The following is a 27,916-nucleotide window of genomic DNA, read 5'->3' as shown; positions in this document are numbered from 1 at the left end:
AATAGTTGATACATGCCAAACTGCATGGGTACCTAGTTGAAAATGTTTCTCCTGGCCAGCTGTGTGGCTGACAGACTGTTCTCTATATGTGCACGGGGGGGGGGGGGAGACCCCTCAATCAAGTGGAGCGGGTGAAGAGAAGCCTCTGGGGACCTGCCTTTTTGAATAGTCACATACATGGCAGAAGTCATACAGCCTGTGTCTGAAACTTGTTGCCTGTGGATCAGGCAGCATGTATTGGCTGTAAGGTTCCCATTAACAAAATGCAACGTGAATGTACAAAAGAGAAATCTAAATCAAATTAACATTTGGTGTGACCACATTTTGCCTTCAAAACACCATGCGTTCTCTTAGGTACACTTGCACGCAGTTTTTGAAGGTAGTTGACAGGGAAGTTGTTCCAAACCTCTTGGGGAACTGACCGCAGATCTGTGTATGTAGATTTGCGACAATCCTTCTCTCTTCATTTAATACCACATGGACTCTGAGATCAGTGCTGTCTAAATGCCAGATCATCACTTCCAGCCCTTGTTGGTTGTTTTTACTCTGAATATAGTTCTTAATGACATTAGATGTATGTTTGGGGTTGTCCTGCTTAAGAATAAATATGGATCCAATTTGACGAATCCTTAATGGTATTTCATGATAGATTGGCATGAAATATTTCACATTTTGAATTTTCAGTACGGAGCACCTGCTGCCATTCTGCACACAATTTCTTATGTTTTTTGCATAGTTGAGCTTGCTTCCTTATCGAAAGTATGGCTTTTTGGCTGCAATTTTTCCATGAAGACCACATCTGGCCAGGCTTTTCTGAACAATAGATGGCTGCAGCTTGCCAATTTTGAGCAGATGGTACTGCTGAACATCTTCCAATGTTAAAGGGAAGTAAGTGTGATGTATCTTTCACCTGCTGCAAGTTTCCTTGGCCCACCACTGCAGTTATGGTCCTTGATGTTGCTCATTCCTTGATGCTTCTTCTTCAAAAGAGCTTGAACAGCATATCTTGAAACTACAGTCAGCTTTGACATCTTTGCCTGGGAGAGATCTTGCTGATGCATTATAACTGCCTTGTGTCTTGTTGCAGTTTTAAGGCTGCTTCTATCTCCACTTATGAGCCACTTCTCCTCCCCCTGCTGCTAAAATCCATCTTGGTCTAAACAAGATGGACTGCTAGATCACGGATTACAGAGGCAGGGGGAGCAGAGCGCCACAGAAAGGCAGCTTTGTAGGAAGTGTTTTATCTCCCCATTGTGCTGGATTCACAGCTGTGCTGCTGCACATTGTCCTCAGTGCTGCTACAGAGACATGGAGGAGCAGGAATCCATGTCTCTGTGTGTACTGTGTGTGGGAGACCACATGGCAATAGAAATAGAGCCTGCAGAAGGCACAGGTGAAAAATGCAGGAACAAGTCTTATAACGGGCAGAAAGTGTTATTCCTCATGTACACACTCATAATGGCTTATTCTGAAAAGACACCCGAAATGACAGTTAAGCTGTGAAATGCCAATATTTAGGCACCACATCCGGGAATGTTTAAGACTGCCTCAAAATTTTAGGAGCGTCTTCCAATGATTCCATGAAAAATATCCTCCTCTCTCTCCCCCCCCCCCCCCCCCCCAAAAAAAAAAAAAAAAAAAAAAAGATAGACACCACATTAAAACATGATGGTCTCCATTATAGTCAGCAGGGACCACTGTCTGTCCATCACAGTAGTGATTCACACCTTCCTCTTCCTGGGAGAGAAAACACTGTATATATAAAGTGTGTAAAATGGAATATATATAGTTTTACACACTTTTTGGGAATGAAGAGCGCACAGACAGGATATGGTACACTAAAGACAAGAGTAAGTGCAATAAGGCATGAAGGAGGGCTAAACAAGTGTTTTTCTTTCTCCTTTAGTGCCAGAACCAATCAAGATCAGTTCCAACCAGCCCCAGCCTGCTGCTCCCAGTACTTCCACCAGCACTGTCCAAAACAGCAATGGCAAGCGAGCACCTGCCAATGGCCAGCAAACTGTGGCCTCCCGTTACCTGCCACGAGAGGTGCCTCCTCGCTTCCGCCAGCAAGAACAGAAGCAATTGTTAAAAAGAGGACAGCCACTGCCAACTGGGACACTGACCAGTGCGAATACAGGACAGGATACTGGACAAACTGGGGCAAGCCCTCCTCCACAGCAGGGGGCTGGTGGAGCTCACCACCCTGCAAAGACACACTCTGGTAAGGATTAAATTTTTTTTTGCTAAGAAACTAATACTTACGGTACTGTTGGTACATGTGCCACTGAGCCAGCGCCCCTCCATATTGAACGATTGCTCTACCTTTTTAAGTTGATGTCCACGCACAGTAGATTGTTTTAGAAAATATCCACATTGTACTATATTCACTTTACCTGGTGCCTTCGTCGCTTCATGATGACCTGCCAGACTCTGTACAACCCAGCCCCCTGATCCCATCTGACCACTCCAGCCTTGACTGAACATGATTGGCTGCAGCGGTCACATAGAACAAAACATAATCACAAGAGGCCTGGTTGTACAGGGATAGTCAGGAGACGAGGTAAGAAAGCCCCAGAAGTGCCGGTATAAGTGAGTAATAGTGATTTATTATTTTTAACTCGTGTAGTATTTTTTTTTTTCTCCAGGACTAGCTGATTTTTTATTTTTCATCCACGGGTCATCTGTATTAAAATCCTCAACCATTCGGGTTTGTTGTGGATTTTTACTTCCCCATAGAATAATCCTATGCCCAATCCTCAACTGCAGCAGACGTGCTGCCAATTTAGAAATTCCTACTTCCAGTACCCTATATAATGTTCTAGCAATGCTCCGCTTAGCTCCTGGAGGGATCAGATATCCTGCATACGTGGCAGCTTGTATTCTGCTGATAGTGACAGACTGTTCTAATCTGAAGGCTCCTGCAGTAAAGAGGGTACTTCTGTTAATAATAATGGAAATGAATCTGCTCCCTGCAAAGCAAATGGAACAGAAGATTGTGCTGCTGCTCCAGTTCCAAGTGTGCATGTGAGCGTGGTGGGTGGTGGGGTGGCCCGAGTCCTCTGGCAGGGAACGCACTGCTCAGATTTATGGTGTTATTTGCTGCCTAGTCTGTATGAGAGATCTGACTTTAGAGAGCAGATGCTCCAGAAATTCTGTACACCACACCGTACTGGCTGCTGCCACACTGTCGTTCCTCTTCTGGAGAACACATTCAGGATTTTAGGTGCACCAGCAGAATGCTACACAGTTATTGGCAAAAAAAGTGCAGCTAAAATTCTGATAAATAAGAAATACAGTACAGACCAAAAGTTTGGACACACCTTCTCATTTAAAGATTTTTCTGTATTTTCAGGACTATGAAAATTGTACATTCACACTGAAGGCATCAAAACTATGAATTAACACATGTGGAATTATATACTTAACAAAAAAGTGTGAAACAACTGAAAATATGTCTTATATTCTAGGTTCTTCAAAGTAGCCACCTTTTTGCTTTGATGACTGCTTTGCACACTCTTGGCATTCTCTTGATGAGCTTCAAGAGGTAGTCACCGGAAATGGTCTTCCAACAATCTTGAAGGAGTTCCCAGAGATGCTTAGCACTTGTTGGCCCTTTTGCCTTCACTCTGCAGTCCAGCTCACCCCAAACCATCTCGATTGGGTTCAGGTCTGGTGACTGTGGAGGCCAGGTCATCTGGCGTAGCACCCCATCACTCTCCTGCTTGGTCACATAGCCCTTACACAGCCTGGAGGTGTGTTTGGGGTCATTGTCCTGTTGAAAAATAAATGATGGTGCAACTAAACGCAAACCGGATGGAATAGCATGCCGCTGCAAGATGCTGTGGTAGCCATGCTGGTTCAGTATGCCTTCAGTTTTGAACAAATCCCCAACAGTGTCACCAGCAAAGCACCCCCACACCATCACACCTCCTCCTCCATGCTTCACGGTGGGAACCAGGCATGTAGAGTCCATCCGTTCACCTTTTCTTGGTCGCACAAAGACATGGTGGTTGGAACCAAAGGTCTCAAATTTGGACTCATCAGACCAAAGCACAGATTTCCATTTGTCTAATGTCTATTCCTTGTGTTCTTTAGCCCAAACAAGTCTCTTCTGCTTGTTGCCTAGTGGTTTCCTAGCAGCTATTTTACCATGATGGCCTGCTGCACAAAGTCTCCTCTTAACAGTTGTTGTAGAGATGTGTCTGCTGCTAGAACTCTGTGTGGCACTGACCTGGTCTCTAATCTGAGCTGCTTGTTAACCTGCATTTTCTGAGGCTGGTGACTCGAATAAACTTATCCTCAGAAGCAGAGGTGACTCTTGGTCTTCCTTTCCTGGGGCGGTCCTCATGTGAGCCAGTTTCTTTGTAGCGCTTGATGGTTTTTGTAACTGCACTTGGGGACACTTTCAAAGTTTTCCCAATTTTTCGCACTGTCTGACCTTCATTTCTTAAAGTAATGATGACCACTTGTTTTTCTTTACTTAGCTGCTTTTTTCTTGCCATAATACAATTTCTAACAGTCTATTCAGTAGGACTATCAGCTGTGTATCCACCTGACTTCTGCACAACACAACTGATGGTCCCAACCCCTTTAATAAGGCAAGAAATCCCACTTCTTAAACCTGACAGGGCACACCTGTGAAGTGAAAACCATTTCCGGTGACTACCACTTGGAGCTCATCAAGAGAATGCCAAGAGTGTGCAAAGCAGTCATCAAAGCAAAAGGTGGCTACTTTGAAGAACCTAGAATATAAGACATATTTTCAGTTGTTTCACACTTTTTTGTTAAGTATATAATTCCACGTGTGTTAATTCATAGTTTTGATGCCTTCAGTGTGAATGTACAATTTTCATAGTCATGAAAATACAGAAAAAAATCTTTAAATGAGAAAGTGTGTCCAAACTTTTGGTCTGTACTGTATATCCAAAAATGGTGTGCTGATTGACTGTTATGAGCTGAAAAAGAATACACACACTCTGGTATATATTCTTTTAGGAAAGCACTGTTTTGATGAATACACCAGACTCATGAAGTGTTTTTGGCAGCCAAGTGGCAAACAATTTTTTTTTATGTATGTGTTTTTTGGGGGAAGATACAAGGGGTATAGACTTGTAGATGTAATACGCTGCACTTTATGCATGGCATGTTAAACTGAAGGATTCCCTGTTAATATTTTTGTCTGATCATGCGAAACCACTCCAAAATTTGTGGTCCACCTCTCAAAATACTAGTTTTCTCCCTACTCAATTTTCATTCCTGGGTTCCCACAAGACTATGCGTGCCCAATTGACAAACACACACACTATATATATATATATATATAATATACACACACACACACACACGTGTGTGTCTACTGTAAATACCCATAAACTTACATATGAACAATGTATATGTATGTGTGTATGGATAGTTATTTTCCCCACTATGTATATCTATTTGATACACTAATGATTTTGCAAGTTTTCCCACCTACAAAGAATGGAGAGGTCTGTAATTTTTATCGTAGGTACACTTCAACTGTGAGAGACAAAATCTAAAAATAAAAACCAGAAAATCACATTGTATGATTTTTAAATAATTAAATTGCATTTTATTGTATGAAATAAGTATTTGATCACCTGCCAACCAGCAAGAATTCTGTCTTTCACAGATCTGTTAGTTTTTCTTTAAGAAGCGCTCCTACTCTGCACTCATTACCTGTATAAAAAAACACCTGTCCACAAACTGTCAATCACATTCCAACCTCTCCACCATGGCCATGACCAAAGAGCTGTTGAAGGACACCAGGGACAAAATTGTAGACCTGCACAAGACTGAGATGGGCTTAAGGACTATAGGCAAGCAGCTTGGTGAGAAGGCAGCAACTGTTGGCACAATTATTAGAAAATTTAAGAAACACAAGATGACTGTCAATCTTCCTTGGTCTGGAGCTCCATGCAAGATCTCGCCTCATGGGGTAAGGATGATTCTGAGAGGGGTCAGGAATCATCCAAGAACTACATGGGAGGACCTGGTCAGTGACCTGAAGAGAGCTGGGACCACCGTTGAGACATTACCATTAGTAACACACTATGCTGTCATGGATTAAAATCCTGCAGGGCATGCAAGGTACCCCTGCTCACGCCAGCACATGTCCAGGCCTGTTTGAAGTTTGCCAATGACCATCTGGATGATGGAGAGGAGGCATGGGAGAAGGTCATGTGGTCAGATGAGACCAAAATTAAACTTTTTGGTATAAAATCCACTTGCCATGTTTGGAGGAAGAAGGATGAGTACAACCCTAAGAACATCGTCCTAACCGTGAAACATGGTGGGGGAAACATTTATACTTTGGGGGTGCTTTTCTGCAAAGGGGACATGACGACTGCACTGTACTGCAGGGAAGATGTATCGCGAGATTTTGGCCAACAATCACCTTCCCTTAGTAAGAGCATTGAAGATGGGTCGTGGCTGGGTCTTCCAGCATGACAGTGACCCAAAACATATAGCCAAGGCAACAAAGGAGTGGCTCAAAAAGAAGCACAGTAAAGTCATATGGAGTGGCCTAGCCACTCTCCAGACCTTAATCCCATAGAAAGCTTATGGAGGGAGTTGAAGCTCTGAGTTGCCAAGCGACAACCTCAAAATCTGAATGATTTAGAGATGATCTGCAAAGAGGAGTGGACCAAAATTCCTCCTGACATGTGCGCAACCCTCATCATCAACTACAAAAAACGTCTGACTGCTGTGCTGCCAACAAGGGTTTTGCCACCAATTATTAAGTGTGGTTTGCTAGAGGAATCAAATACTTATTTCTCACTGCAAAATGCAAAAAATGTATCTAATTTATACAATGTGATTTTCTTAATTTTTTTGGATATTCTATTTCTCAGTGTTATAATGAACCTACCCTTAAAATTATAGACTGTTCATGTTTTTGTCAGTGGGCAAACCTACAAAAACAACAAGGGATCAAATAATTGTTTCCCCCACTGTATGTATATGTATGTTGGGGAAGGATACCTGGTAAATGAAAAATAAATATTATATAAATATAAATTTATATAATATTTCTTTCATTTACCAGGTATCCTTCCCCCAATATGCATATGCCTTCTGTGCCTATATGAATTGTATTTATTACAGATTTGTAAAGACAAAATATCCTGAGCTATAAGGCTGAAGATATATGGTGGTTTGACCCCTTAAGCGTTCCCAAAGGCAACAGCTGGATTTATAAATGCTTGGGGGGTCAACCACTGTATATTTTCTGTCTTGTATTAGAGAATTTATTTTTTATTTTTTTTTTATTTTGTCTTTTCAAATCTGTAATAAGTACAATTTACAAATGTGTGTATACCTTCAAATATTCCCTACAATTTGTGCTATAAGAAGCTACTGTACAGCTTGTCCTGGATTTGGATACAGAGAGTCCGGCTATAATGTCAGCATGTAGTAAGGGCGCAGCATGGAAGCAGCTGTCTGCATGGATCAAAACTAGCACAGTGCAGGAACCAACAAGTGAGCAGCAAACCCTTCCAGGTTATTGGAATATTAGCCATATCATTGGTGGCGGGCATCAGGCTTTTCTAACCTTTTGTTAACTATACATTAAATAAATAGCCCCCCTAAGTCACCCCACATAAGTATATTCTCCAGGGTGCCCCCTTCTGCTCCGGCAGATCTTGTCATTTCTATATAGTGCTGATATGTATCTCTTGCATCCATGGGATTTAAAGATTCCTATTCTCATGTAATAAAAGCAATTTTGTCATTATATTATGCTTTCCAAGGCAGTGGTTAATATTAAGGAGCAGGGCGGGAGGAGGGGGCTGCGCAGCTTCTTAAGTCTCTCTAACTGCTGAGGATAGTGAAATATAAATCTGAATCTGGCAGACGTTGCCAGGATCCAGCCTGACGTTTGTCAGAAAGTACAGCTATCCTGCTTTATAGCATGACTATCATTTATTCTACTGACTACATATATTAATATTAAAGGGGGTCTGTCACCAGATCAAAACAGGCCAGTTTTGGGCTCTTATTTTATTCTCGCTGTTCCTTTTGTGTATTTAATTTTTTGTTTTTTAAAAATCCTCAATACGGATTCAGAGATATGGGCCGTTTTTATTTAGTGCTGACCAATTCTGGTCTTTCCAAGGGGGCGTGGTCTACAGGTTCTTTGAGGGCGTGTCTTTCGGTTTCTCTGTATTACTCTCTAAGCCACGCCTCTGTAGGAAAGGTCATAAAAATTAGCACCAAATAAAAGGGCCCAGATCTCTGACAGTATGATGGATTTAAAGACCTGGAATAAAATAAGGGCAAGAACTGGCCACTTTTTTTAACCGCATTCTGGAAAACCTGGTGTTAAAGTGACATTTCAGTAAAAGCCACAAAAAAAGCAAAATGGAACATGTATGTGCACAACAAAAACTTTTCATAAGAAAAGGGGCAAGGCTTAGATGGCTTTATTTTTCATTAGACGATATATTCATGAAACCAGACAAAACTAAATGATATCCCACTTTAATAATTTCTATCATATTAATGTTAGGTTTCACCCCTTCCTGCCCAGTGTTGGGAGGGTTATACAGGCGACACCTGCCTCTAACAACAGCAATAGGAGTTAGTGCCGATTGCTGCTGTTTAACCACTTAAATGCCACAGTCATTCTTTTGATAGCGGCATTTTTAAGTGGGATGTCCATTTTGAGTCCGTTAGTATATGTCATGAGCAACTGGACAATCCCAGGTTCAAGCACCCCTAAAAGGACTAAAAAAATAAAATGAAAAGCAATTTTTCAGAAAAAAGTGTTGAAGAATATAAAAAAATATATATACAGTACAGACCAAAAGTTTGGACACACCTTCTCATTTAAAGATTTTTTTGTATTTTCATGACTATGAAGATTGTACATTCACACTGAAGGCATCAAAACTATGAATTAACATGTGGAATTATATACTTAACAAAAAAGTGTGAAACAACTGAAAATATGTCTTATATTCTAGGTTCTTCAAAGTAGCCACCTTTTGCTTTGATGACTGCTTTGCACACTCTTGGCATTCTCTTGATGAGCTTCAAGAGGTAGTCACCGGAAATGGTCTTCCAAGAATCTTGAAGGAGTTCCCAGAGATGCTTAGCACTTGTTGGCCCTTTTGCCTTCACTCTGCGGTCCAGCTCACCCCAAACCATCTCGATTGGGTTCAGGTCTGGTGACTGTGGAGGCCAGGTCATCTGGCGTAGCACCCCATCACTCTCCTTCTTGGTCAAATAGCCCTTACACAGCCTGGAGGTGTGTTTGGGGTCATTGTCCTGTTGAAAAATAAATGATGGTCCAACTAAACGCAAACCGGATGGAATAGCATGCCGCTGCAAGATGCTGTGATAGCCATGCTGGTTCAGTATGCCTTCAATTTTGAATAAATCCCCAACAGTGTCACCAGCAAAGCACCCCCACACCATCACACCTCCCCCTCCATGCTTCACGGTGGGAACCAGGCATGTAGAGTCCATCCGTTCACCTTTTCTGCGTCGCACAAAGACACGGTGGTTGGAGCCAAAGATCCCAAATTTGGACTCCTCAGACCAAAGTACAGATTTCCACTGGTCTAATGTCCATTCCTTGTGTTCTTTAGCCCAAACAAGTCTCTTCTGCTTGTTGCCTGTCCTTAGCAGTGGTTTCCTAGCAGCTATTTTACCATGAAGGCCAGCTACACAAAGTCTCCTCTTAACAGTTGTTGAAGAGATGTGTCTGCTGCTAGAACTCTGTGTGGCATTGACCTGGTTTCTAATCTGAGCTGCTGTTAACCTGCGATTTCTGAGGCTGGTGACTCGGATAAACTTATCCTCAGAAGCAGAGGTGACTCTTGGTCTTCCTTTCCTGGGGCGGTCCTCATGTGAGCCAGTTTCTTTGTAGCGCTTGGTGGTTTTTGCAACTGCACTTGGGGACACTTTCAAAGTTTTCCCAATTTTTCGCACTGACTGACCATCATTTCTTAAAGCAATGATGGCCACTCATTTTTCTTTACTTGGCTGCTTTTTTCTTGCCATAATACAAATTCTAACAGTCTATTCAGTAGGACTATCAGCTGTGTATCCACCAGACTTCTGCACAACACAACTGATGGTCCCAACCCCATTTATAAGGCAAGAAATCCCACTTATTAAACCTGACAGGGCACACCTGTGAAGTGAAAACCATTCCCGGTGACTACCTCTTGAAGCTCATCGAGAGAATGGCAAAAGTGTGCAAAGCAGTCATCAAAGCAAAAGGTGGCTACTTTGAAGAACCTAGAATATAAGACATATTTTCAGTTGTTTCACACTTTTTTGTTAAGTATATAATTCCACATGTGTTAATTCATAGTTTTGATGCCTTCAGTGTGAATGTACAATTTTCATAGTCATGAAAATACAGAAAAAAATCTTTAAATGAGAAGGTGTGTCCAAACTTTTGGTCTGTATTGTATAATTTGAATTACCACCATATTTCCAATCAAAATAATGGAATTGAAAACAAAACCAGCTTATTTTTCATCTCCACATCTGTAAAAGTCCAATCAATCAAAATATAACATTTTATAGCCCATAAGATAAACTCCATAAAGGAAATGAAATAAAAACGTCAGAATTACCTAAAATACTGTATGTTATTGTTCTCAGAAAATGACAACACGCCATTTTATTTTTTTTAAACAAAGTTTAGAATTTTTTTAAGGCACTAAAATAATAGAAAAATGTACCCTGGAATCAGGCTCTCTGCCCCTACATCATGTTGCTCTCAGATTACATGGCAAAAACCTGCCAACAGGTTCCCTTTTTAAAAGATTTATTTTTATTCATTTATTTTATTCTCTTGTATAGCGTCATTAACTCCGCAGCGCTTTACAGACATTATCAGCACTGTCCCCATTGGGGCTCACAATCTACATTCCCTATCAGTATATCAGTATGTCTTTGAAAAAAAGAAAAAGATGACACATTACAAATGCCCAGTTTGCAGTATGTCTGTAAGGTTCCACTTAAATATATGTATATGCAGGGAATTTGGAACGGTGTATCAGAATAGCTCCAGCCTGCTATACAATTGTGTTAAAAAATACAGAACTTTTGAACATGTAAACATAATAAAAAGTAAACAAAGACAGAAAGAAACAAAATGGTCTTCAGTGGCGGATATTAATTTTAAAGCATACATGTCAAACTCGGCCCGTGGGTTCAAAATACTCACTACACCCCTAGATGAATTCTTTAGGCAGTGGAGTTTTCAATATGGGGTCATCTGGGGGGATTTCTGCTGTTGGTAATGGAGCCCACAATCTATTCAAACGGAATCTGTGTTCTAAAAGCCAAGTAGCACTCCTTCCCATCCAACCCCTGCTGAGTGCTCAAACAGTAGTTTTCCTCCACATATGGGGTATTGGTGTACTCAGGAGAAATTGCACAACAAATTTTGGTGTCTATTTTCTACTTTTACCCTTGTGCAAATAAAAAAATTTGGGGCCCATGTAAAATTTTTGTGAAAAAAAAAAAATTAAATGTTCATTTTTTTTTCCTTCCACATTGCTTTAGTTCCTATGAAGCACGTAAAGGGTTAATAAACTTCTTGAATGTGATTTTGAGGGGTGCAGTTTTTACAATGGTGTCACTTTTTGTGTATTTTCTGTCATATAGACCCCCCCCAAAGTCACTTCAAATGTGATGTGGTCCCTAAAAAAAAAATGGTTTTGTAAATTTTGTTGGAAAAATGAGAAATCGCTGGTCAAATTTTAACCCTTTATAACTTCCTAACAAAAAAAATGATGTTTCAAAAATGATGCAGCTGTAAAGTAGACATATGGGAAATGTTATTTATTAACTATTCGTGTGATATAACTCTCTGGTTTAAGGGCATAAGAATTAAGTTTGAAAATTGCAAAATTTTCAATTTTTTTGGCCAAATTTCCGATATTTTCACAAATAAACTCAAATCAAACTAATTTTACCACTATCATGAAGTACAATATGCCACGAAAAAACAATCTCCGAATCACTAGGATCTATTGAAGCGATCCAGAGTTATGACCTCATAAAGTGACGGTGGTTAAATTTCAAAAATTTGACCTGGTCATTAAGGTCAAAATTGTCTCGGTCACTAAAGGGTTGAAGGGTTTAAACTGTTTATTAAGAAAGAAAACCAACCCCGCCACTCCAATTCTGATATTTACTTGGTCCCCGCTGGTCTCTTCTTTCTGGTCCTGTCTTGTCACATGGCAAGTGGCAAAAAATGCCTGCTCAGTCAGTTACCACAGTGGGTCACTGCTACTACATATAATGTAATTTTTAAAGTAGATCTGTCACAATGCAAACTGCATACATTAGTAAATCGATCTGATGGACCTGATGTGTCTGCTGCTGTTACTATGTTTAGCTCATTCTTCACCCACCTAATGTGATTGACAGTTCCTCAGTGTCTCTCCTGCTGCAGAGCTCAGTAAAAGCTGCAGCTGTCAGTCAAACGGGAAGGCTGGAGACCGAATACACTTGGACTCACAATCTCTCAATCTTTAGCTGGACTCCTCTTAATATCACGATTATGCTGCCATTTTAATGTTGTATTTCAAAATAAGTACACCTCTCTCATTGTTTCTAAGAGTGTCAGATCTGCTTTAACATTCCTTTGAAGTCCACAACAGAGCATCTAGCTCACTATGGAAATAAAATACACGAATGAACACTCTTGTCCTTTGGGCCATTTATGACACTGGTAGTTGAAGGACAGTTATAGGATCAGAATAAAAGTTGGGTAAGTGCATACTTGGGGGGCCGATTCATCAAGGCTGGTGTAGCGCACAATTCTGTTACTCCAGTCTTCCTGAAATAGAAGACGCCAAATTCATTAAGAGGCCTACTACTTAATGAATTCAGCACCTCTAGCAAGTGATGTGTGCCTCCTTGCTGTATGCCAGAAATGCATAAATATTTTTTCATCTTTTACATTTTAAAAATAACAAAAAGAAAAATGAGCTGATGCAAAGGTTTGGGCACCCTGCATGGATGGTTAGTAGCTAGTAGCACACCCTTTACAAGCTGTGATACTTCCAAAACGCTTTTTGTAGCCAGACAAGAGTCTTTCAATTCTTGTTTGCGGGATTTTCATCCATTCTTCCATGGAAAATTCTTCCATTCTTCCTTGGAAAATTCTTCTAGTTCTGTGAGATTCCTGGGTCATCTTGCATGCACTACTATTTTCAGGTCTAGCCACAGATTTTCAATGATGTTCAGATCAGGGGACTCTGAGGGCCATTATAAAACCTTCAGCTTGTGTCTTTTGAGGTAGTCTATTGTGGATTTTGACGTGTGTTTTAGGATCATTATCCATTTGTAGAAGCCATCCTGTTTTCAACCAGGGCTGTGGAGTCTGAGCCCATTTTGGTGGAGTTGGTATAAAATGGACCAACTTCGACTCCTAAAATATATAATAAATTGGGTACAGTAGTTCAATGCAGTTTGTGGGGAATATTTTTTTTCATAAGAGTTTGAGAAAGTTATGAATTGTCCTATAAATGTCTGTCCTATTCCTGATCTAAGGGTCTAGACTTTTAGCTGAGATGAGTCTGTGCTACAGTAAATTTATCACTTAAACATGAGCCATATATGAGGGAGTCGGAGTCATGGAGTCGGTGTCATGGAAATTGAGGAGGAGTCGGAGGTTTGGTTTACCGACTCCACAGCGCTGTTTTCAACTTCAGCTTTTTTACAGATTGTGTTATGTTTGCATCAAGAATTTGTTGAAATTTCATTGAATCCATTATTCCCTCTACCCGTGAAATGTTCCCCGTGCTATTGGCTGCAACATAACCCCAAAGCATGATTGATCCACCTCCATGCTTAATGGTTGGCGAGATGTTCTTTTCCTGAAATTCTGTGCCCTTTTTTCTCCACACATACCTTTTATCATTTTGGCCAAAGAGTTCTATTTTAACCTCATCGGTCCACAGGACTTTGTTTAGATGTTCTTTTGCATATTTCTGACTCTGGAACGGTAAAGTAGATTTTTCCATACTTCAAATCTGTCCTGTGTGAATGTATCCTAAAGGAGGACAGTAAGATTTTTATTAGACTCTTATTTCTAAGCCTGTCCATAACTTGCTTCCATTTCATTTTTGCGAAATTGAGTACAAACGCAGAACAATAAAATGTAGTCATGAAGGGGTTCATAAAACGTGCTGCTCGCTGTCATTTGGCACCAAACCTGCCACTTTTATCCTGGTCACAAGGCTGTTATTATTTGGAGAAATAGCTGACTTTCCCACTTTTTTTTTGCGCGGAGGCGAAAACAAGATGGAAATTCTGACAGGGCTGCAAATAAAAAGGCCAAGGCAAACAAAGAAAGCTGCGGCGATGGTTTTTATTAGAAGGTCTCGCTCCAGCAGCCGAGCAGAAAGGAAGGCAGGGGCTGGCCGCAGCTAATCTAACTGAGCCGTCTGCTGGCCGATTATCCCGAAACACTCACTCCCAAATATTAAGTGAAGAGGTGTCATTGAAGAGGGGGCTGATTGTGTGGAGGCCCCTCATGCTCTGCGATTCTCATGACTATTATTTTCCCTAAATTGTGACACACAACTAAGTTGTAAATTAATCTTTTATGTGCACAATATGTATTGTTAATTTAAAGGAACCATTGAAGAGTGCCCCTGTATTATTTTCTTTGTCCTCTCATAACTTATGTGCTACAGCACCCCTGCAGGTGGGGAGGAGCTGTTGCACTGTCCTGAGCTTCTTATTCATAAAATATAGTGACACTTACAGAGCACCAAAATATGAGGAAAGCAACAAGCATGGTCTGATTGTTGAAGTGACTTAAGACCTATACAGCTGAATACAATATTTTGTTCCCTGTTTTCAGCCACTTTAATTGTAAAACTAGAACCTAGCAGTCAAACCAAAAGTCGGGACCATAAGTATTTGATACACTGCTGATTTTGCAAGTTTTTCCCCTTACAAAGAATGAAGAGGTCTGTAATTTTTATTGTAGGCACACTTCACCTGTGAGACAGAATCTAAAAAAAAAAAAAAATGTGTATGATTTTTACATATTTAATTAGCATTTTATTGCGTGATGTAAGTATTTGATTCAATAGAAAAACAGAACTTAATTTTTTCTGTAGAAACCTTTGTTTGCAATTACAGAGGTCAGACGTTTCCTGTAGTTCTTGACCACGTTTGCACACACTGCAGCAGGGATTTTGGCCCACTCCTCCATACACATCTTCTCCAGATCTTTCAGGTTTCAGTGATGTCGCTGGGCAACTATGAGTTTCAGCTCCCTCCAAAAATTTTCTATTGGGTTCAGGTCTGGACACTGGCTAGGTCACTCCAGGATATTGAAATTCTTCCTAGAGAGCCACTCCTTAGTTGCCCTGGCTCTGTGTTTTGGGTCATTGTCATGCTGGAAAACGCAGCCACGACCCATCTTCAATACTGTTACTGAGGGAAGGCGGTTGTTGGCCAAAATCTCGTGATACATGACCCCATCCATCCTCCCTATAATACTTTGCAGTCGACCTGTCCCCTTTGCAGAAAAGCACCCCCAAAGTATTATGTTTCCCTCACCATGCTTCACGGATGGGACGGTATTCTTGGGGTTATATTCATCCTTCTTCTTCCTCCAAACATGGTGAGTGGAGTTTAGAACTTTTTGGTATCTTTTGGTCTCATCTGACCACATGACCTTCCCCCATGCCTCCTCTGGATCATCCAGATGGTCATTGGTGAACTTCAAACAGGCCTTGACATGCGCTGGCGTGAGCAGCGGGGACCTTGCATGCCCTGCAGTATTTTAATTCATGACAGCATAGTGTGTTAATTATGATAATGTTCGAGACTGTGTTCCCAGCTCTCTACAGGTCATTGACCAGGTCCTCCCGTGTAGTTCTGGGCTGATTCCAGACTTTTCTCATCCTCATCCCATGAGGTGACATCCTACATGGAGCCCCAGACCAAAGAAGATTGACAGTCATCTTGTGTTTCTTCCATTTTCTAATAGAGCCAACAGTTGTTGCCTTCTCACCAAGCTGCTTGCCTATTGTCCTGTAGCCCATCCCAGCCCTGTGCAGCTCTACGATTTTGTCCCTGGTGTCCTTGGATAGCTCTTTGGTCTTGGCCATGGTGGAGAGGTTGGAGTGTGATTGATTGAGTGTGTGGACAGGTGTCTTTTATTCAGGAAAAACAGGTGCAAATGAGGTAATGAGTGCAGAGTAGGAGGGCTTCTTAAAGAAAAGCTAACAGGTCTGAGAACAAGGATTCTTGCTGGTTGGTAGGTGATCAAATACTTATTTCATGCAATAAAATGCAATTTAATTATGTAAAAATCATTCAATGTGATTTTCTGGATATTTTTCAAGATTTTGTCTCTCACAGGTGAAGTGACCTACGATAAAAATTACAGAGCTCTCCATTCTTTGTAAGTGGGAAAACTTGCAAAATAGGCAGCGTATCAAATACTTCTTTTCCCCACTGTATTTTCAGTGCTGATAGTTGCCATAAATCTTCACATCCATGTGTGTGAATTATATTACTTTTTGTTAAATAATCTTTTTCTAAAAGAGGTTCTTCTCCTTCGCTGCTTTCTGCATCCAGGGGTCAGTAGTTTTGATGATGTTGAGTTGACAAGTGTTTGCCAGGACCTTTGCCCAGCCAGTACTTACCATGCATTTGTCCTGCGCATTGGAATTGGACATGCATGATGCCGAATTTACACGCATCCTGTGAAGCACCTGTGGAGTCCATGTCATCAGAGCTACTGGCCTCCTGATCAGGGGTAATCCGGCCGTACTCCCTTCCACCTGTGGTTTTTTGAAGTCCACCCGCTCGCGGAAACATCCCTAAATTAAATATTATTCTGAATTTCGGCTAAGGATGGGGCATCAATGTTAAAGTAGTGGACAACCTCTTTAAAAGATGGTCACTAGGTCAAAAGTTGTCAGATTTTTCTCTGATTTTATTCTCCCTGCTCCCACAAGTATTCATTTTTTTATAAATACGCTATATGGTTTCAGAGATATGGTGTGTGCTAATTTTTATGGTTTTAACCAAGGGCGTGTGGCTCACAGGTTAAAAAAACAGAGAAGCCTAAATACTTGCCCCTGGTAAAGACCATAAAAACTTGTACTAAATAAAAAGGCCCATATCTCTGGAATCTTATAGCGGATTTGCGTAAAAAAAAAATAGAAGAATGCTCAGGGGAGAATCGGCAATTAAAGAAGAGCAAAAACTGGGCACTTTGGACCTTGTGACGGGTCCTTTTTAGGCACCTCCAATAAGCAAGCTACCAGAGACGGGACTGCTATCTTTGTGCCTAATGGTTCGTTGACTTCTATGATAGTTGGCATACATGATATAGTTTACAGCCTGTGCTCTGTTTTTGCATGATGCTCAAAGCTGTCCATAGGGTTGAAAATGTTCAATAGTTTCCATATATTATACCAGTTTGAATCAGAATTTCTTTTTTGCTGGTTTCTTCTTGGATCGTCTTCTGCGGATTCTGTGTGTAGAAAGGACATGCTCTGCTGTAGTAAATTGTAGAAGTTGCAGTGTTTGCCGTCTTACAAAATTTTGGAGATTTGTTTTTTGTGATATTCTTAAAAGGAGAAAATGGGATATTTGGAAATGCAGAAAGAAAAGGACGGCTTAGAATAAAATCTAAAGCAATCTTTTGATTAGGGTAAGTGCTGGCTCGTTGACTTACTAATAAAGGTCCATTTACACGGGCTCGTAAACAGCTGTCAATGAACCATATACAAGTCAATCGGTGCTCTTTTAATGGCCTGTTCATGTGGCACCACACTGAATCTAAGCTTTAAAAATCTATTCCGTATCAGCACCATCAGGTCTGTTTAATGATATGTGTCGAGAATGTAATGTAGATGGCGGTATTATTGGAGCTTTATGAAGATCTTTCAGGATCTCCGCAGCATATTTGGACTGTTCTCCGGTAATGGTTTTGTGTGTTCCGTTATTGGGAAGACATCGCCATCATTGACACTGATGAGCGTTGATGAGTCGCAGCCGTTAATAATGGGTCTTGATGACGGCTGGCGACACGTTGCAGTGAGATGCCATTGTCGTTTTCCACCCTGCCATGTATTGTGGAGGCCCTCTACGCTGCACATGTATAAACAACCCTGGCTTTGATTAATGCGCTCGTGTCGTGCTGCTCCAGACTTGGGAGATGGAGGCTGGGAAGTAATTAAAGTGGCTGGCACGGCGCCAGTGTGCACATACATGTGGGTCTTGTTCCGAATGTTAATGCTAGAATCGCTGCTTTTTGACTCTGGGGCTGCGTGAAAGGAAGCCTTCCGAAGGAGGGGGCACCGTAGAGGGGGAGATGAAGCTGAGCGAGCTGCATGTTAGCAAGACGCCAATCTCCAACATACCTCTGTTCTTTTGGCTGACTTTCAAACTCTGGGGTATGGGAAGGGGGGGAATGTAACGCCGAGTTAATTGTAACTGGGTCCTGATGTGAGAATGTTTTTGTGACACATGAAAGAATTTAGAAGGAAGGAAGATCGGTTTAGTGTCAGATGCAATTACATAACCAAAGCCTAAAGAGTCTGAGGCTGTTGATACCTTCACCCAATCTGGGGGAGGGGGGAGTGACCGTGTATGTGTGTTGTGTGTCGAGAGAGCAAGGGGGAGAGCTCGGGAACCTCCCTGTAAGGGCATTTCCAAATCCAGTGCAGCGAAGGCCCAAATGAGCTTGCAGGTTGTCCGCTCGCAGGCTCGCACAGAGGTTTTCTTGGCACGGCTACAGGATGAGGCTTATACTGTGCACAAGCGACATATTGAAGCCGAGAGCCTGGTTGCAGAGAGAGGCGTCTCTGCACACAATGTAGCGTTTCCTAGGATGGTTGGGCGTCACCTTTCCGCAGGTATGTCACTCCCTGTCAGCCCCCCCTACCCACTGCTCCCTTCCTCTGCCCCAAGGCCACGAAAATATTGTTAGCAAATTGCTTGAAATCTGTATATTACATAACGTCTCTCGGAGGCAGCGGCAGTCAGAGCTTTTTTTGGCTCTCGTTCAGGTTTGAGAAAATGGCGTCTTCACAGGCTGAGCTGCTTTCCGCTTATAGAAAAAGAGAGGCAGAAAATAAAACGAAGAGATTATGTGCAGCGTTCAGGGCTTCTTAATAAGCTGGTGCTGATTTAATTGGTTATGGCTTTCACCGCTTTTTTATCCCCCGTAGCCAGTAACATGACAGTCGTATTTGTTTACTCCTGCTTCAGGCTTTGTGACCCAGGAAAAGTGAGCTGTTTATTTTCTGCCGCTCGGGGCGGCGAGGGTTAATGGCAATGTCTGCTGTTTCTCGGGCTTGCAGTCTGCATTTTATTTTTAGCGAGTTGTGCTTGTGTGACTGCGTTCATCGTGGTCACAGTGGGCGTCCCTGTGTTACTGAGTGGGAGCGTACATTACGGGGAGGGATGTAATTAGGGGTGAGAACATCATTAGCGTCAGACACGTATTAACGTCTGCTTATATACATGATTTAGGATCCCGTGCATGCATCGCAGCAACATTCAATAATGCAATTTAACAGTTAATTGTCTTGTTTTATGAGGATTTTGCTTGATTCCCCCCCATGTAATACATGACATTGTACATAATTGTGTACCACTCTCAATGGCCCCTATTCCTAGCCACAATCTAGTTTCCTTGCTTTGGTACATTTTGCATTATCACCTGTAGGTACCACGCAAACACTGGGTAAAAATACAATTTCCATGCAGATCTTGCCCAGCTCAAACCTGCCACCATTGCAAGACTATCTGGCTCCATATAGGAAGCTTTCATTTTGTTATCCACATTTCTTGGAGGTCTTCTTACTGCTCCCCCGAAAGTGTGGTCACTCTTTGTAGGACTTGTAGCTGAAAACGTCCCGTCTCCCCCCCCGATTCTATCCATAGGCCTTATTAATAGGAGTTCAACTGGACAGCCCCTCTAATCCTTAGGGATCAACTTCCCAAGGACTGTACTGGCTGTTATAGTACAGGTGGAGCAGGCTCACTTGTATTGAATATTATGCTTTAGGAAAAGAAACATTATATTTTTTCAAAAGAATTTCTTTCCAAATCAGACAATGTGATTTTCAGGATTTGGTTTCACATTTTGTCTCTCGTAGTTGAGGTCTACCCATGATATCAATTATAGGCCTCTCTCATCTTTTTAAGTGGGAGAACTTGCACAATTGGTGGCTGACTAAATACTTTTTTTCCCCACTGTATGTGTTATAAATATAATTGTAAATGTTATATAAATATTTTTTGTATTAATTATAAAAGAATTATACGCAACAAGCAGAATAAAAAATTCTTCCAGTGTTGAGAATGGAGAGGATTTTTAATATAAAGTAAATTGCAGCATTTATGATGTTGTGAAAACTCCTTTAAGATTGAAATGGAAGAGAGGCGATAGGCGCATGTTATATAATAAAATCATTTTTGTGAACATCTGCGAAGAGATAGGACAAGCTCTCTTCGTGCCTGTTTCCCCCCAGCTTTTTCACTCCCTTTCCTGTAGAGAAAAGACTAAAATTGAAGAAAATATCAATTGTCTAATCTTATGCCATGCATCGCTCCCTCGACAATTAGTGCTCCCCTATAGTGCAGAGAATTTGCTCTCTGTACCCTAAAATGAAATACTGTCCACTTGGGAGTATAAAATAAGGCAAAGTGGTTGTTAATAAAAATAATCTTTACATTTGCACCTTCCCTTCCCTAGCCGTCACAGTTTTTATTTTTTTCTTAGTATGGCTCAGTACAATTCTAATAGGTGCTATATTATAACTTGATATTTAGCATTATTCACCAGCTCATGTCAAAACTGTGAAAAGACAGGATTTATTTGTACTTAAGTCTTGATGTAACCACGCTCATTGAAACTACTTTATGTATTTTGCAGTATGACACGACGTGTACCTGCTTGGGGGAGTTGGGGACGGAAGCGACAACAATAGCATGGCTTACTGCCAACTTGTATTGTAGGGTCATGAGAAGTGAGGGGCTCTTACAGTTCACAGCGTGACCTTCTTATTCTTCTTAGATGTGAACAGAATAGAAGGGAAATTTGGTAAAATAAACCTTATAGTAGAGTCGTCCCCCTTAATTTCCCTCCAGTACACGCCTGTAGACCATTACTCAGACACAAAACTGTATGTGCTTGCCAGGCAGCCCCGGTTAGCCCATCTCTGCCATTTCCTAGTCCCTTAGGTCAGCCCACGACACGCTTAAACACAATTATTGTGCCCAATATTACATTCTGTAAGCCATGAAAGGAAATGCCGTTTGAACATACAGTATGCAATGATGTTGTTTGGTTTGTTTTTTCTCTTGTGTAGGTTATCTGACATTTTTCCTTTTTTTTTTTTCTTTCCAGATCTCGGTCACAGTGGTCTTGGTGACCATTATGAAAATTCCCATTGGGGACCGCAGCCTACACTCAGAGGTGAAACCAGTTATAGCTGGGATAAAGCGATAATAGACAGGACTGACAAGGAAGCGTGGCCTTCCATTACAGGAACTGAGACTGAATCTGCCTCAGAATGTACTACAGACACTGACTCTGCCTCCAACTGTGGCTCAGAAAAAAGTAGCATGGCTACAACGAGTGCCCAAGGCAACTTCACTGGACATACAAAGAAATCAAATGGCAATAATGGCGCCAATGGAGCACTCATCCAAAGCACTTCTAACCAGAGTGCCATTGGAGCTGGTGGAGCAAATGGGAATGGAAACTTGGCAAGGGTTTGGGGTTCAGCGTCTGGCTCCAACTCTAGCATTACACACTGCTCCTCCAGTAGTGGAGAAGGAAAGGTGGAAAGCATGATTGGAGAGGGTAGGAGTCAGAACTGCTGGGGTTCTTCCAACTCAAATACCGGCGTTAATCTTAACCTTAACCCTAATGCCAATCCAGCTGCCTGGCCTGTTCTTGGACACGAAGGAACTTTAAGTGGAGGAAACCCTTCAAATATTTGCAGTCCAGTCAGTGCCATAGGTCAGAATATCAGCAACCAGAATGGAAACACTGCAGGTACCTTAGGTGCTTGGAGAAATTTGCAGTCACAAGAGAGCACAGAACCACAAACGTCCACTTCTCAGAATGTGTCTTTCAGCATACAACCTCAGAACCTTAACACTGATGGACCAAATAACACTAACCCCATGAATTCTTCACCAAACCCCATAAATGCAATGCAGACAAATGGACTGCCCAACTGGGGAATGGCTGTTGGAATGGGGAGCATCATCCCACCACACCTGCAAAGCCTTCCTGGTGCTAATGGTTCAGTTTCCCAAGTAAGTGGGGTTGGTGGTGACGGCACAGGCAGTTCCGTCTGGGGTTTATCACCAGGTGGCCCTGCAAGTGGAAACTGCAGTTCTGGGTTTAATCAGGAAACTGGAGATACTGCTAGTACAGCAGTAAATGCTAAACAAAATGGATCAGGATGTGTGGCTCAGAAAGATGCAACAGGTGTTAGTGCATGGGATTCAGGACCACCTACCAGCCCAGGAGTACTGGCATGGGGTAGAGGAAGAAGTAATGGAAATATGCATTCTGGACCTTGGAGTCAACCAAACCGTGGCACAAACAACAACATGAATGGTGAATGGGTTAAGGCTCCAAACCAGCATTCCAGTAATGACATCAATGGAAAAGGATCAACAGGGTGGGATAGTATTACCATTCAGAATCCTCCTCAGCAGGGAAGTGATCAAACTAACTCAAGGGCCAAATCTGTATCGTCTGGATCATCATCAAACGACAGTGCTGGAAATCAGAATGAAGGAAGGGTCGGAGAATCTCAGCAAGGGGACAAGAGTTCGCCAGATCAGGGGCAGATGCAGTTGCCAAGACAGGACCTTGATCCAAGGGTCCTCTCCAACACAGGTTGGGGACAGGTCCCAGTTAAGCAAAATATTGCATGGGAATTTGATGAATTTCAGCGGCCTGACAAGAAGACTATTGGGACTGAAGCTTGGGGCTGTACAAACACACAGCCCCCAAACTCAGGGCGGAAGAGTGAAGGGTCCATCATGAACAGTACAAATACCTCTTCAGTATCAGGATGGGTTGGCCCCCAACCTATATCTGCTCCTGTAAATGCCAGTTGGGTAGAAAATAAAGCGCCAAATGGTCCAGGGGGGTGGGGAGATCCTGCAAGCTCTACTGTTGTCAATGCTGCTGCCAAAAGTGGTCACGCTTGGAGCGGGCCCACTAATCAAGAGGACAAGTCTCCAACTTGGAGTGAGCCTCACAAGTCCAAACCCCAAGGTTGGGGAGAGGGGCAGAAATCAAATCCCAGCTGGCCAGCTGGTGGGGGAGACTGGAATGATGTGCCACCTGTTCCAACACATATGACTGATGGAAAGAAAAATACAGCTGGGTGGGACACTGATGGAAAATCTGGAACGGGGTGGAGTGAAAATTCACGGTCTGGGACCAGTGGGTGGGGAAATGGCACAAGCACTAAGGCAAATCCGGGTACAGGCTGGGGGGAACCCTTGAAAACTCCTCAGCAAAACTGGGGTAACAAACCCCAAGACAACAATGTGAGTGGTTGGGGAGGAGCTGCATCTGTAAAACAGGCTGGATCTGGGTGGGTTGGAGGACCAGTGCCATCACCACCGTCAGTCAAGCAAAAGGATGCAAATTCTGAGTCCAGTGGCTGGCAAGAGCCTTCACCACCGTCCATACGCCGTAAAATGGAAATTGATGATGGTACCTCAGCTTGGGGAGACCCAAGCAATTACAGTAGTAAAACTGTAAATATGTGGGATAGAAATAACACTGTGGTTCAGACTGTCCCATCACCTAACACCAACACCACCCCAATCACTCCTCCAAGTACTAGTTTGGTTGAACCACAGCCACCTCATCAGTCAAGTGCCCAGCAAAACCGATCCCCGTTACTTGGTCCAGGTTAGTATCTTGTTTCATCATCTGTATTTCTGTAAATTTAGCTTCTACTTTTACTTCTCTCAAGTACTTGAGCATATGGGATTATGAGTATAAACTAATTATATTAGCATGAAATTACAACTGAAACACTATGTATTTCATCTTTTTTAATTAACAGGGCATTCCAAACAATGAATCAATTCAGCAAATCTCAATCAATATCACTTTTTGAACTTCTGTAATTTTTTTTGTGACTCTGGTTGTTTGCCTCCATTAGAATGCATCTTTTAACGGTTTCATCCAAACATTAAAAATGATGCCATATTGACAGGACTGCTTAAATGGTCAGTGCTCCTAAGCATAATGGGGCCACATGATGACTTATGAGCTGTGACTTGTTTATAGATTTTCCCTGCACAGCGGCGCTCACCACCACCTGCTGTGCATGCAATTGCAACACCGTTCTATTCACTTGAATAGAGTTGTGTTTGTTTCCTGCTCGGCAGGTGTACAACAGCGCCACTAAGCAAGGAAAAGGACGAGGAGACCTTTGTATTCTCATTCTTCAGACTTAGAATGAAGGTCCTAGAGGTCAGAGTCCGACCAATCAAATTGTCATTATATTTCCTTGCAATATATCATAATATGACAAAATAGGAATTCCCCTTTAACAGTGTTGTTAATGCTAACAACTCATTGAGCTGTCATGTGACCTCCAAATTACTGGAAGGCAGTAGTGAATGTAAGTGGTCAAAGTTGTCGCTGTCTGCAAATTCCTGTGTACAGACTCCTTCAAATATTTGGAGACCTGTAGGCTAGTTGCAACCCAATAAAATATACATAAAATCAATGGGATAAGAGCTTAAAGAGAATATAATATATCAAAATGGTGATTAGAGATCTTTAAAAACAGAATATTACATCTTGGACATTTATGGCTTGTGGTGTTGGACTGGGTTGTCTAGTGCTCATCAATAATATTGACTTTTGGGGGCCCACTTTTCAACTACGTGCAAATATTACATTACTCTCATTCACAAGTGCTGCATAGGGGCCCAACGGGAGATTTACCTGTTCTCCTGTGGCCAGTCCGAGCCTAGTTGCATAACCACATGTCCAATAGATGCAGGTCCAGCTCTGAGACCTTGAGTTCTCCCTTTTTCCTGTCCTACTTGATGTGGTTCCTGAGTCATCCAAGTGGAGAAAGGAAGCAGAGATGTCCATGTATATAACAACGCGTCACTCTCTATTCTGGTATATGGGAGACTTGATAAGGTTCTGAGGACCCACTCCCGTGGTTTGTTTTTTTAAAGATATTTATGGCATAAGCCATACGAAATGATCCAGTTTCAACAGTTTTTAGCTTTTTAAGAATGACTAGATGTTGTAAAGGTGTATATCAGAAAACTACCTAAATATGTATTTATAATCTATAGTTCCCATGTGTAGAAGATATTTAGCAGCCTTTTCTATTAAATGAAAGGAAAGCTACTTGGCTGCCATTTCAAGCTGAGGAGAGTCGGCCTGCAGTTTGCTTTTTTTGGATTACTTGACAGGAAGTCGGTAGGAAAATCTCTCCATAGACTCTGCATTCTTACATATTTTCAACTTCATAAATTCCTCAAACTTCTACATTTCTACTTATATTGTGGAAAATGTTACAGCACTGTGGCTACAATATATGCGGCTACCCAATTATTCTGTGTGGCTGAAGAACAGAATGACACCACCATATTATAAATTCTATTAGCATCATCATTAATGATATTCTGAAGTGAATAATTATGCTGGTTGGTCTGTCTGTCATGTAAGAATTAAATAGACCTTTTTATTCTTGTCCCTTGTTCTCTTAGAGTTTGCCAACACTGCCTTTAAAATGACTGTCACCAGGTTTTTGTCTCCTAATCTGAGAGCAGCATAATGTAGAGACAGAGACCCTGATTCCGGCGATTCCAGTGTTTTTATCAGCTGGAGATTATACTAGAGGACTAGTAAACCTGTTGCCATGTAGTCCTCCATATTCATGAGCTGTGCATAACCATGCCCCCACCACTGATTGGCAGCTTTCTGACTATGCACAGTGTACACAGAAAGCTGCCAATCAGTGGTGGGGGTGGGGTTATACAGGGCTTGGCCTTCAGAGAACTGGTGGATATGTAGTAGAGAAAACGGTGGTTTTATCAAAATGGCAGCAAACAGCCCAGTAAGTGATACATCGTTGTCACCAGGTTTTTGCTACCCCATCTAGGGGCAGAGACCCTGATTAGAGAGTCCCTTTAAGGGTATGTTCAAATGACCTCTTTTAGATGCCGGTGTACCCACATAGTTTTTTGAAGATGTTTCAGGAAAACGCCGGCGGAGTTGTACCTGAAGTGTTTTTTTTTTGTTTTTTTTTACATTCTGTATATAAAATGTTGTCAACTTCCAATCAGAAGCTGCCAGAAGAATAGACCAGTTGCTTCTTTTAAAAGAAGTTACAAAAGTTGTTTTGATATTCCTGTACATATGTTCATTATTTTTTATGTTTTCTTAGCCCTTTTTCAGACTGGTTCCAGGTGGAATCCTCCTGAAAAAGACGTTGTTCACATACAGTGGTGTGAAAGTGTTTTCCCCTTCCTGATTTCTTATTCTTTTACATGTTTGTCCCATTTAAATGTTTTGGATCACACAACAAATTTAAATATTAGACAAAGATAACACAAGTAAACACAAAATGCAGTTTTTAAATGAAGGACTTTATTATTAAGGGAAAAAGAAATCCAAACCTACAGGGACCTGTGTGAAAAGGTGATTGCCCCTAAACCTAATAACTGGTTGAGACACCCTTAGCAGTAACAACTGCAATCTAGCCTTTGCGATAACTGGCAATGAGTCTTTTACAACGCTCTGGAGGAATTTTGACCCACTCATCTTTGCAGAATTGTTGTAATTCAGGCGCATTGGAGGGTTTCCGAGCATGAACCACCTTTTTAAGGTCATGCCACAGCATCTCAATCGGATTAAGATCAGGACTTTGACTAGTCCACTCTAAAGTCTTAATTTTGTTTTTCTTAAGCCATTCACATTAAAAAAAATCCTACAAGTCTGAAGCTAAGCGTATGCGCCCACATGTCTTAGAGATACTGGCAGACCCATCGAGGTTTTCCTAGGCGAAACCGCTTAACCTGTTTCCTGGCAGTTTTGCCAGAATTTTTGCTGTGCACAACAATGTCGTTTTTACATTCCTGCGCACTTTGTTTATTTTTGGGGGAGTGTGAAAAGACATATGGATTGTAATAGGTCTGTGATCTATCTACAAAAATAAGAGTTCACGTGCCCAAAAAACTGCAGCGAAAAAACCCAAATAGAGAAATTACTGATTTATAACATTAGATTTCATTGAGTTACATTGACTTCTGTATCCCTGTTATGGATTTGTATTCTCATAAAAGTCAATGAGGCCTAAAAATGCACACCTGTAATACGACTCCATTGACATCTCTCATAAAAACACAGATCTGTATTCTTGGGCTCCATTGATTTCTGTTGAAAGTGAATGTGAATCTGTAGTGGGCGTTTTACAAATTTATTCTCCGCAAATTACATTCCTACTCTATACGGTATATTTCTGTTGAGTTTTAAAGGGGTTATGCATTATTCTGACAATTCCTTCTTAAAGAGGACCTGTCACTTGCTCAAAAAATTGAGTTAAATGCCTTGTAAAATCCATGAGCTCCCCTGATTCTGCTCCTCTGTTCCAGTTTGTGCTGCGTCCACTCCATTGTAGAGAGATATTCCCATGTGTTGCTTTTGAAGAGCAGTATGTGAAATTTCTGGTTGCAGTCCTACTGTGGGTTTCTTCAAAGTCTACTCTGGGGGCATGCGCTTTCACCCCTCCTTCCCAGATTCTATCAATCACAGATTGCTAGATCAGCTGTCCACACCCAGAGACTGTTCTGAAGGAACCCCCAGTTGGACTGCAACTAAAATTTTCACATACTAAGCTCCAAAAGCAAT

General features: G+C 41.7%; 1 protein-coding gene across 2 annotated transcripts in view; it reads left to right on the top strand.

The window, feature by feature from the left end:
- The window catches only part of TNRC6C (trinucleotide repeat containing adaptor 6C), a 732,779-nt gene that overhangs the window by 667,834 nt on the left and 37,029 nt on the right, over positions 1-27,916 (top strand). For both annotated transcript variants that reach the window (XM_073683980.1, XM_073683979.1), the window contains exons 6-7: positions 1,907-2,224; positions 21,398-23,941. In XM_073683980.1, coding sequence (XP_073540081.1) covers positions 1,907-2,224; positions 21,398-23,941 — 2,862 coding nt within the window. The remainder of the gene's footprint in view (positions 1-1,906; positions 2,225-21,397; positions 23,942-27,916) is intronic.

The sequence above is a fragment of the Phyllobates terribilis genome, unplaced genomic scaffold (assembly GCF_046119375.1).
Source record: "Phyllobates terribilis strain yellow unplaced genomic scaffold, ASM4611937v1 Scaffold_5__5_contigs__length_657084704, whole genome shotgun sequence".
Taxonomy (NCBI): domain Eukaryota; kingdom Metazoa; phylum Chordata; class Amphibia; order Anura; family Dendrobatidae; genus Phyllobates; species Phyllobates terribilis.
The sequence above is the reverse complement of the archived record's forward strand: the minus strand, read 5'-3'. Positions and strand labels throughout refer to the sequence as shown.